The sequence below is a fragment of the Mytilus trossulus genome, chromosome 9, assembly GCF_036588685.1.
Source record: "Mytilus trossulus isolate FHL-02 chromosome 9, PNRI_Mtr1.1.1.hap1, whole genome shotgun sequence".
NCBI lineage: Eukaryota > Metazoa > Mollusca > Bivalvia > Mytilida > Mytilidae > Mytilus > Mytilus trossulus.
Window position 1 is genome coordinate 20673597 of NC_086381.1, and position 11893 is coordinate 20685489.

Here is an 11893-nt window from a genome sequence, read left to right on the forward strand (position 1 = left end):
TCAGAAATGATCCTGAATATGTTTAATTGTCATTTGTTCCATGTTTGCATTGTGTTCTGATTCTTTGTAAATATTTTTTAGGGTAAATTTATTTCTGTTTGATGTGATGTTGTTCTAATCTTATTTTAATTGTCTTTTGTTTATACTGTATCTTTTCTGTGGTAATCTGTTATGTAATAGGGAAATGTGTGTTAACACCTGAGCAAACATCCAACCTCATATCTACTTACAAATTCTTTGACCTGACAATTAAACCATCCTGATCTAACTTTCGGCCCTATATTTTAATTTTGCTAATAAATGTGTCAATAAAAAATCCTCAAAGTCACACATAATGAGTTCATATTAATTTCATAGTAATTTAAATAATTTAATTACCCCTGATTTCTTTCAGAACACACCGTTTGAACTCATGATATGTAAAATTAAGGATTTAGTGCTCACATTATTATCAACCTAATTTTTCCTGCTATCACCTATCTTGTAAATAAACTCCTGGGAAATACTGTGTAGCAATGCCATTGGTATCCATGTTTGAATTAAACATAAATCATAATTTAATTACAACTTTTATTTTATATATATACATCACAATTATAATTTGGCCCTTGGGGAAACTACTCAGCTAAGAAATTTAATTTTTAGCAAAGTATAGACCCCTGGCTTGACATCACACCAACCCAATTGGAACGATAGTTCAAAATAAATGCATGAGGCTATCAGGAAGCCTATGAGGCTATCATTCCTAGAGGCTATCATGCCTATGAGGCTATGAGGAAGCCTATAATGAGACAATGAGGAAGCCTATAAGGAGGCTATGAGGAAGCCTAGTAGTGTTGATGTTGAATTGGTGTTGGAATGAATTTGTATGAAATTTGACAGTTTATCCCCAGAAATTCTTGGGGATGAGTGAAATGTTTGAAACAACCAGTGATAAAATTTCATAAATGGCCATAACACAGATGGTAACAGCTGAGTGTCCCCAAGGATTTGTGAGGTTAGGGAGGGGGTACCTTCAATAAAGCCATGAAATAAAAAAAATAAAATAAAAAAAATAAAAATAATAAATGTTTTCACATAATAATACACAATATCAAAATCAATTGTCAACCAAAAAAAATATCATCCAGAATCTCTGTAAAAAACATGTGTATGGAATATTTGAAAATGAGCATGCCCTTAAAATCTACCTAACCTACTTTGAGCTGTTTTAATAGATGCTGGCGTTACCCTAATGTATCTGATGTTACTATCTGAAGTCCAGCGCCCTAATGTTTTTATCAAGTGATCTTCTATTTTTGCCTTACCAGCACTTGTAGCTGCCCCAATTCTAAAACTATGACCATTATAATGACTTGAGTTGAAACCACATATATCCAGTACTTTTTTAATACAAGTGATGAAATATTGTCTCTCCAGAGGTTTCTTATCAATGGTTATGAAAAGTGGATCAGTTTGATTAGTAGGAGAAAATTCTTTCCTTATTTGTATATATTCTAACAAAATTGTGTAAGGGCAAATAAGCTGACCTAATTTATGTAGCTGTATATTTATGCCTTTTCTAAAAGGATCTGTTTTTGATTGTTTTAATTTCAAAACTACTAAGTCTGAGTGAAATACAACATCTTCAATTCATAAATTAATATGTGGATCAAACTGTGAGGCCTTTGACACTGTAAACTCGCCACATCTCAAAAACCCATAAAATGCGACAATGCATGCAGTTCTTAACATTAAATCAGTAAACTTGGAACAAAAACCTTTTCTCAAACAATTTACAATTTTTTCCAAAATTTCGAAAGTTATTGGTAATCTTATGTGATTTTTTGGTTTTTGCAGTCTTTTTACAGAATTTAAAACATAATCAAGTCTGATTAAAGGTGTATTATGAGTAGATTGTAAGGGATCATTTTGATTACCCTGTACATATTTATACCTAATTCCACATAAATATAGTTTAATGGTAGAGTATTGTAAACTCAGAATTTTAAAGCAGTGGGCTATGAAATAAATTAAAATATCCTCAGAAATAGGAGGTAAATTAGAAAATTGAAAACCATTCAATAACATAAAAGTCTCAAATTTTCTGAACCCAGTATCATACACAGTTCTTGTAGTATTAGCAATAGCACTGTTCCAAAGTTCATTCACTGCTTGATTTAGGACCACATTACATCTGAGCTGCTTGGGCACTTCATTGGATGTTGTGCTGCACTGGGAGCTAGTTTGCGGAATCTATCTATCTGTAAACGAGATGGGGCATCACTTATATCATTCTGATATCCTGGAACATGTTTGGCACTAAAATGAAAGTTGAATTTACAAGCACACCATGTAAGTTTCCTCATTAATTTCATTATTTGTAAACACTTTGAACGGCCTTTTTTTACTATAGCCACTGTAGCTTCATTGTCACACCAGAAAAGAATGCGTTTTGTTGTCCACTGTGAGCCCCACAGTATTGCGGATACTACAATGGGGTATAATTCAAGAAAAGCCATTGAAAATGTTTTGTCAGGATAAGCAATGTTTGATGGCCATGATGAATAAAACCATTCTCCCTTGAAATATCCACCAAATCCTTTTGTTGATGAGGCATCAGTAAAAAGTTACATATCATAACTTGAGTAAAATTGTCTACTGTAAAACATTTTCACACCATTCCAGCTGCTCAGAAAAAGTAACCAAAATTCTAGGTCAACACGGCATTCCTTATCTAATTTAACATAATGATGCAAATCATTGACAGTAGTGGACAGCCCTATGAGGTATGAAACAAAGGATCTACCAGGTAAAATGACACGTGAAGCAAAGTTTAAGTGACCCAAAAGCTGCAACAATCCCTTTTTGTACAAGATTTTTTCCTGCATAATTTTTTGATGAATTCACAAATGCGATCAACTTTATTAAGAGGTAGTAGAGCTTCCATTTTTTCAGAATCTAGAATAATACCCAAATATTCTAAACATTTTACAGGACCTATTGTCTTATGTTTTGCTATAGGAATGTTCAGTTTTTTGAAAATCATCATCATTATAGCCATAGTCCTCTCACCATCAGCATCTGGTGGATCTATGGTTAGGAAATCATCCAATAAATGCAAAATGCTATTAACTTTGTAATTGTTTTCTGCAATATGACACAAAGCTTGGGATAAATGGTCAACAATTTTGGGGCTTGAACGACATCCAAAAGTTAAACGGACATAAAAATAATACATTTTTTCCCATTTTATGCAGAAAAGAGGCCACTGACTTGGTACAATTGGACAATTTTTGAACGCGTCGGATATGTCGAACTTGCAAAGCCAGGAATTTCTTCCAAATTTCAAAATAACATCAATAGCGTCATCTATTCTAACATAAGACATTGAGCATGCAATCCTGTTTGTCAATAAGATCATTAATACTTAGATGTTTATCATCATTATGTGGTGAAGATAAGTCCAATATTAAACGCTTTTGAGCAGAATATTTCCCTTCTGCAATACCAATTGGGCTTACCATATATTTTTGAAAAGGGGGATCCTTAAAAGGCCCATACAAGAAACCTTTAAAAACTTCTTTCTCTATCAAATCAGAAACCACATCTGGTTGTGTCCTACAGATAAACTATTCCTACATTCTTTTGTAGGTAAATCTGTTGTAGATACCATAGTATCAAATCCTTTCTCTAAGCCATTGCATAAATAGTTAACAATTTTTTTGTCAGGATGAGAAATTAATTCTTTTGCAAGTTTAATAACATTAATTGGAGTAGTAGCCAGATATGGGAAATCATGTAGTCATTGACCTTGCTTATTTGTTGTTATTTTCTCAAACTTTTGTGAAGAGTTTACTGTATGTGGCTTAGATTGTACTTCAGTCCTACCTTGAGAGGGGAAAACTTTTTGACAAGATAATAGGGTATGACCAGCGACTTTACATCTGCTACAGATATGTGAAAAGTGACAAAAACTCCTGGTACAACCCCTACTGGTATTAAAATTATTGCAAACCTCCCGCCCAGAATGATAAATTTTCTTTCTACCTAACTTATCAGTAGTGTCTACCTGCCTTGATTCTTTATCTGGGTAGTCTTGATATGTCATGGAGGTTTGCATAGGACAAAAAGCAGTAGTGTGATCAACCAAATTACAAATTTTGCAAACATTTACATTCCCACCAGCAACTATTAATGAAAGAAGATCCCTATCTCTTTTGCTCCAGTCAACCTTAATCCTTCTCTCCCTTAAAAGAGCTGCTGATTTTGCAGAAAACAATTTATGGTAATCATAAAATCTATCACCATAAAAATTACTAATATCTATAATCTCATCTTCATAAGCATCTAGCTCTGCTCTACGGTCAGGGTAAACTGATGACATGACCCTCTTAAACTTGCCAAATGCCTTAATGAATTCTTGAATTGTGAGTTTTCTATTAACACGGGGATCTGGCTTCCCAGAAATATTTAACTCTAACCCATTAGCTGCAACAGAGTGAATTTGGGGAGTTTCATAGTTTGGGATAAGAAGAGATGCCAAATTAACATCCTTACCGTCAATGATTTGCTTTTGAATAGAAGGAGATATAATGTCCACATTAGAATATTCATCCGAACGCACTCCACATGAAAAATTTCGAACTTGTGGTCCTGAGATGAAAGATGCATGCTCTTGTGTATTTCCATGTAAAACGGTATTATTTCCTCTGTTAGACGTTTCACTCCTATTCCCAATCCCTGCATGGTTGTACCACTGTTGAAGGTTGAATTCACGATCTCTACCTGTGTCATGAGTACAATTGTCTCTGTAAATTAGCTGTTTGAAGGTCCCTTGAAGTCCTTCAAAACACTGAGCTATGTTCCTGTCTGTTCCACCATTCTCATTTTCACCATTTGAAACACTGCTTCTGTGTTGAGGCACTGATTCTGCTAAGGTAATTGAAAGAGTGCTCTCTGGTGAGGAATCTGCGTTAATCTCATCACTAACGGTGTCTGTCTGTTGTGTCTCTAAAGATGTTACTCCATCAAAACAATTCTCTAAATAATGTTGTTTTAACACTTGTTTTGACATACCAGAAGGTGTTCTTATTCCCTTTTTGTTAAGTTCTTCTTTTAGTTTGTTTATTGTCCAGTTAGAAGGGTTATTAGAATCCCATTGGGTCTCATACGGAGAACTCCTAGTTTTCCTTCGAACACCTTTTCCTCTGCCAGACATTTTGTTGTCAGTTATTCCAAAATAATGTTTATTTTTTCAGGTTATATAGTTTGAATTATATTTAGTTGTTTAAAAACTGTAATATAGCTTTTGTAAAGTAATCCAAACACTGAAAGTTCAAGTTTTTAGCTTAAACACTATTAGCACTATTAGCCAAGATTATTCTATAACTGCTTAATCTGCATTTAGATAAATGAATACTCGAGGCAGCATACACAGGTTTTTAATACACAACTTGTTAATGGGATACTCCTAAGTGGGAGGAGTTAAAAATGCACCCAGATTAATGTATCAAGAAACAAAGGATAAAGGAAGCCAAATGCCACAAGTGGTCACTAATTAACAAGACATGTATATTTGTATTGGAACTGATGAAATTAGACCTCCTGCTAAGAACATGTGATAAACTTCACATCTAACTGATTGACATATGATAATAAATCTGTTTCATCCCAACAGCAAAGAAAATACACATCCTGGGAAAATCCTAAAATAATGACTACTGAGTAATTAAAATCAAATTATGTATAAACATAACTTATATAACATATAAGCACCTATTTATTTGTATATTTGTTTATATTTTTAATCAGTTGTGTTGTATGTCTGATTGTAGGGTTTTTGCTGCTAAATTGCAATTAATATGACACTGCCCTATTATATCTGGTTTGGTTACTCACCAAAATCTTTCTATATAACCGAGCTGAAAAAACTGACATGCAAGTGGGATGTTTAGCTTTCGAGATATTCAAATTTAACCCACCATTTTCGTTGGAAAATCCCTGTACCAGGTCAATTGTCGTGCTGATTGACAGTGTTTGATTTCGTCAGTATTTATAGACTTTCGCTGTTTTGAATTTACCTTGGAATTCTGTGTTTTTGTTACACGTTTTATTACTATTAAATTAAATATTTTATTCGCAATGCAATGAAAAGAAAACGATGAGTATTTCTAAGGAGTAAATTAAATACAGATACAACTTTACAAAATAGTAAATGATTTAAATGATAGAGCTATTAATGTTGTTTAAGAAAATTACAACAGTCATTGCTGGTATAGCATGTCAACATAATACAATGCACATTGAAAACGGAAGTTGTTTGCAAACTATGTCCCTTTTTCTTTCTTTCTTTAAAAGTGCAGCATCAGTTTATAATCAGTGTAATTAAATTTAAAAACTCCCGCGTTTAAATACTTGAAATTTATCAACGTTATGTAACTCGTTTCCTGTCGTTACTTCCTGGTCGAGTACCTGGCCGTTGTTGTAGACTATAAGTAAACATTATATGTCGTCGGATATTTAACTGTTACACTCCATCAATTATTATGGTTTAATACATCACTGGAGGAGGGGCTAAAGATACAAGGGGGACAGTCAAACTCATATATCTAAAACAAACTGACAATGTCATGTCAAAAATAGAAAAATACAAACAGACAAATTATAGTACACAAGACACAACATAGGAAATTAAAGACTTATAATTACAAACCCTATCAAAAACTGGGGTTGATCGCAGGTGATCCAGAAGGGTAAGCAAATTCTGCTCCACCTGTGTTACCCGTTGTGTTGTTCATGATATTACAAAACCCGGCAGATAGTCAAATTTGGTAGATCACATTCGCGAAAGGGAATTGGGTTAGTAGTTACGACAAAATGAATATTTCCAATATCGTCTGTAACACGAATTAAGGAATAACAGTACTGTAGTTGAAGACTTGCCACCGTCAATTGTAGATTTGACGGTCGCAAATGCAGTTTTACTGGCGACGCGTAGCGGAGACAGTAAAACGGAGATTTGCGACCGTCAAATCAAAATTGACGGTGGCAACTCTTCAACTAAGTACTGATTCGATCATTTCAAAATGGTTGTTCCTCCTTAGTTACGCCTGGTCAACGGTGGATTTGACGGCAACTTTTAGCCAATGAAAAAGAATGTAACATACAAATTGCATTAGAATATTCAATAGCTCTCAGACGGTACCACGGATTCCCACATTTTGGTCAAAACCAGGCACACTGTATTTACCTTTTCATTGAATGATTTACATTATGTGTTTCGTTAATATTTGGTATAGATAACATGAAATACTTCTCAGGTTAGTCTTATCATGAACTGTATCCATAATTATTCAGAATAGTAAAATCATCATGTATCTATAAGTCTTAAATATGGATTAGTATTCATCCAATACATAATGTACTAAGTGAAATAACATGAAAATTTTTCACATCTAGTACTGCAAAAAATAAGTTCCTTTTTTTCGTAGAATATATGAGATGGCAGCTACCCAGGAGCTCTGTGACATCTGTGAACAACGGCATGTTACCAAATCGTCCTCTTTCTTGTGTCCCGAGTGTGAACAAGCATTTTGTAATGATTGTAACGCTTACCACGGATTTTTAAAGTTGTCTAAACATCACGTGACTGTATCGATTCAGGACCATTCGGCGCTGTCTTCATCTATTTCACAAATCAGTAATACGTGCATGGACCACAATGAACAATACCAATTGGTTTGCCAAGCTCACGATGAACTTCTCTGTCTTACATGTATTGAGAAACATGATGGATGCAAAGGTATTATAACAATTAGTAAGGTTATAGAAAACGTTAAAAAGTCATCACTTTTCCAAGAAACACAACAAAGTTTGAACGGTATTAATAGAAACATAGAAATGCTACAAAAAGAATTAAAGAAACAAAAAGGAAGTATTCAGCATCAAGAAGATACAATACTGTCCCAGATCAGCGATACAAGGAACAAGATTAATGATCACTTACATAAATTGGAAGAGAAGATCAGAAATGAAGTCTATGACATTACAGAAAAATTATATAATGATATGAACCAAACTCTACAGATACTAGAAAATAAAAATGTTAACACAAACGATGCTGAACAACCATTAAAAGATATGGAAAGGAATGCAACCGACGTTCAAACGTATCTTGGATTGCGGAAGATCTCGTCAGAAGCAACAATTACTGAGTCGTCCCTGCAGTCGATCATTAGAGATCATAGCTTGGATAAAAATACTTTGCTTCTGCAAATTGATGACAAAATAAGCAACATTATCAATAATATTAAAACATTTGGACCAGTACAGGTACAGACAACTCCTTGTCAAATTTCTCTCGTCAGGCATAAAAATAAACAAGCTCAAATAGTGGAGGTAAAGATGAAAATATCAATTGCTGATATCAAATTAAAGCTAACCAAAACCATTAAAACAGGAGTTTCAAGAATGAAAGGAATAGTTTCTCTACCAAGCGGAAACATCGCTTTGAGTGAATATACTAACTCTCGCGGGGAAGTAATGATCTTTGATTCTGACGGCGTTAAACTTAGTAAAGTCATAGTTGAAGATGCCAAATCATTTGATATAACATACATAGATGACAGAACGTTAGCTGCAACATCACCTTTGCAAACACACAAAGGCGTCTGTATTATCGATATTAAGGAAAAGAAAATATCGAAGTTTATTCGAACAAACTATCAGTGCTATGGAATAAAACACCACGATGGGTCATTGTTCGTTTGTGCAATGAGTTAGGGAATTTTAAAAATAAACCCTAAGGACGGAAGTAGTACAGCTATCGTCATTTCTGATTTACCGTCATGGTCGTATATTGATATTTTTGATAACAAAATGTTTTTTACAAACGATGGCACTGAAAGTGTTACCTGTTGTGACATGGACGGAAAGACAGTTTGGATATTCAAAGATGAGAATATTTTGAGATATCCTCGTGGTATAGCAGTAGATAACAGCGGAAACGTGTATGTAGCTTGTTCAAAATTACATCGAGTAGTAGTATTGTCTCGTGATGCAGAACAAAACAGACAAGTTTTATCTCATGATGACGGATTGAACAGTCCTATTGCGATACATTTCAACAGAAAAAGAAATCAGCTTATGATCGCAAATAAAACCCACAATGTGTTTGTCTATGAAGTTTTAAATTAGAACATTTTATTCATAGCATGAAAGTTCGAACAATTTCAGGCACATGCGAAATAGTTAAATTAAGTTATTTATATCTTAGTTTGCTACATCTGTTTTGTATTTCCATTTTGATTAAAAACACTTAAAGCAAAAGGCTCAGGTTTTTGTTTTTACTTAGTTTCTCAGTAAAACAGTATGCAAGAAATGTAACACATATTTTGCATAATGATTACAATTCGACGTAAGAGACGTCCGTCAAACATATTTCTCTATACATGTACCTCTGTTTCCTTTAATTAACAACACAAGTCAACTAAAACAAAGGCATTTCAAAACACAGTCTGAAAGAAACAAGCGGACATACAAAACTGTACAATTCTTGGAGTCAAGACAAAGTTTTTGATGAATTAAAAAGTTATGGTAAATGTTATCGTACCAACATGAGGAGATAGCGACAACTACATATATAGGTCCCAAAATTTTGATTTTCATCTTAGGGAGGGTTGAGATCTTACAAAAACGAACCGTTTAAGTCGTCTCTTTTTGCGCCTAGCCAAAGTCAGGAGCATGTGTTCTTTTTGGGTCTTGTATTTTTTTTTTCATTTTAATTGAATTAGTACCCCTGTTTAGGGGCCAGCTGAAGTTCCGCCTCCGGATGTGTGATTTTTCTCGATCGCTGTGTTGTTTTCTGCTCTTTGGTCGAGCTGTTGTAGTTATGAAACATTCCTCATTTCCATTCTTCATTTTTATCTAAACATAAAAGGCGGATAAGCCTTGACGACCTCAACTCCATGTTAATTATTAAACCTCTCAAAACTATATGAATATCCAGCAATTAATCTATAAAATTGAGAATGAAAATGGGGAGTGTGTCAACGAGACAACAACCCGACCATAGAAAAAACAACAGCAGAAAGTCACCAACAGGTCTTCAATGTAGCGAGAAATTCCCGCACCCTGAGGCGTTCTTCAGCTAGCCCCTTAACAAATATATACTACACTAGTAATTTTGGGGCCCTTTATAGCTTGTTGTTCGGTGTGAGCCAAGGCTCCGTGTTGAAGGCCGTACTTTAACCTATAATGGTTTACTTTTTAAATTGTTATTTGGATGGAGAGTTGTCTCATTGGCACTCACACCACATCTTCCTATATCTATATACTAGTTCAGTGATAATGAACGCCATACTAATTTCCAAATTGTACATAAGAAACTAAAATTAAAATGCCACAACACTAACGAAGGCCAGAGACTCCTGACTTGAAACAGGCGCAAAAATTCGGCGGGGTTAAACATTTTTATGAGATGTCAACCCTATCCCTTTACCTCTAGCCAATGTGGAAAAGTAAACGCATAACAATACGCACATTGAAATTCAGTTCAAGAGAAGTCCGAGTCTGATGTCAGTAGATGTAACCAAAGAAAATATACAAAATGACAATAATACATAAATAACAACAGAAAACTATATGTTGTTGATACATAAATTTCCGTTATAATGATGCAACATAAAGATAGGGTCACCGACTTCGTTTTTACGGTATACATCATTCAAAGTTGCGTTCTTTGTGGAAAAATACAACAAAACGTCGTAACGTTATCGCGTTGCCGGCCGAAAAACGTTGATTTTTGACGTTTTTCACTACAAACAAGGTTACAAATTGAGTATAAGACAAAAAACGAAGTCGGTGACACTATGAATATTTTATATCATTAAAACAGAAATTTATGTGTCAACAATATATAGTTTTTTAAGAAAAATCTATGGAGTAGAATTAGAGATTTGGCGATTTCAAGACAAATTTAAGAAGGTTTTTCGCTTATTTCATGTGTTTTCTATATAAATGTTCATCCATTTTGTAAGAATTCAATCAGTAATATTTCAAATGATAATTGAGATATATGCATTATTTTTCGATTTTCAGTTGAAGTTCATCGAGCCGGAGTTGTATGCCAAATTTTACTGATATCTGTGACATAGCCCATTTACTGTTCCTTGACCTTAAGTAAATGTTTTGACTAGTTTGTTATATCGAAAACCCTGGTGTAATAATTTTTCAGTATACATAAATTTCTCTCGTTAAAATCTTAAACATTGTTACATACACGAGCAAATCGTACAAGTTGAGATGTATAAACAGCGTGAGATGGTGACAAGGGAATGGATAATAAACGATAGGAAATGAAAAATCATATATTTTATCATAAATTTTAGTATTAAGCTTTCCGTTAGTGATATAGATATCAAGATCGAGGAAAGGGCAGTGGTCAGTGTCAGTATTAGCTTTATTGGAAGTAAGTTCAACAGGATACATTTCTTTAGTATACATAATGTAGTCGTCATTATTGAGAGCCAAAATATCCTCCAAATATCCAAAAGTATTATTAAATTTGTTTATTCGATGAGTCTTTGCTTATTTTTGTCATAAATTGTAACTTATAGCAATACAAAAATAAGTCCGCAATTAGTGGTGCGTAGTTAGTCCCCATTAGAATTCCGATAACCTGACGATATACGGAATCTTAAAAGCGAACAAAAATGTTATCTAGTAAAAATTCAAGGGCAGATATAGTATCAAAGCATGTCCAATTGATATATTTTTGTTTTGTTTATTGCATTAAAAATGACCGAAAAACGTTTGAACATATATATTCACACTGTGACTTTTTAAATGCCCCTTTAATTAGGTGTGTGAATTTTTTCTTAATGAGAATTTGAGGCAATGTGGTGTACCGGGT

General features: G+C 33.9%; 1 protein-coding gene across 1 annotated transcript; it reads left to right on the forward strand.

Moving 5' to 3' along the window:
* The first annotated feature begins 7482 nt into the window (after positions 1-7482).
* Positions 7483-8763, forward strand: LOC134684373 (probable RING finger protein 207 homolog). The gene has a single exon (XM_063543659.1). It carries the CDS (start codon positions 7483-7485, stop codon positions 8761-8763), a length of 1281 nt encoding a protein of 426 aa, XP_063399729.1.
* The last annotated feature ends 3130 nt before the right edge of the window (positions 8764-11893 follow it).

Coding starts and splice junctions, on each gene's coding strand:
- LOC134684373 (XM_063543659.1), top strand. CDS start 7,483: ATGGCAGCTACCCAGGAGCTCTGTGACATCTGTGAACAACGGCATGTT.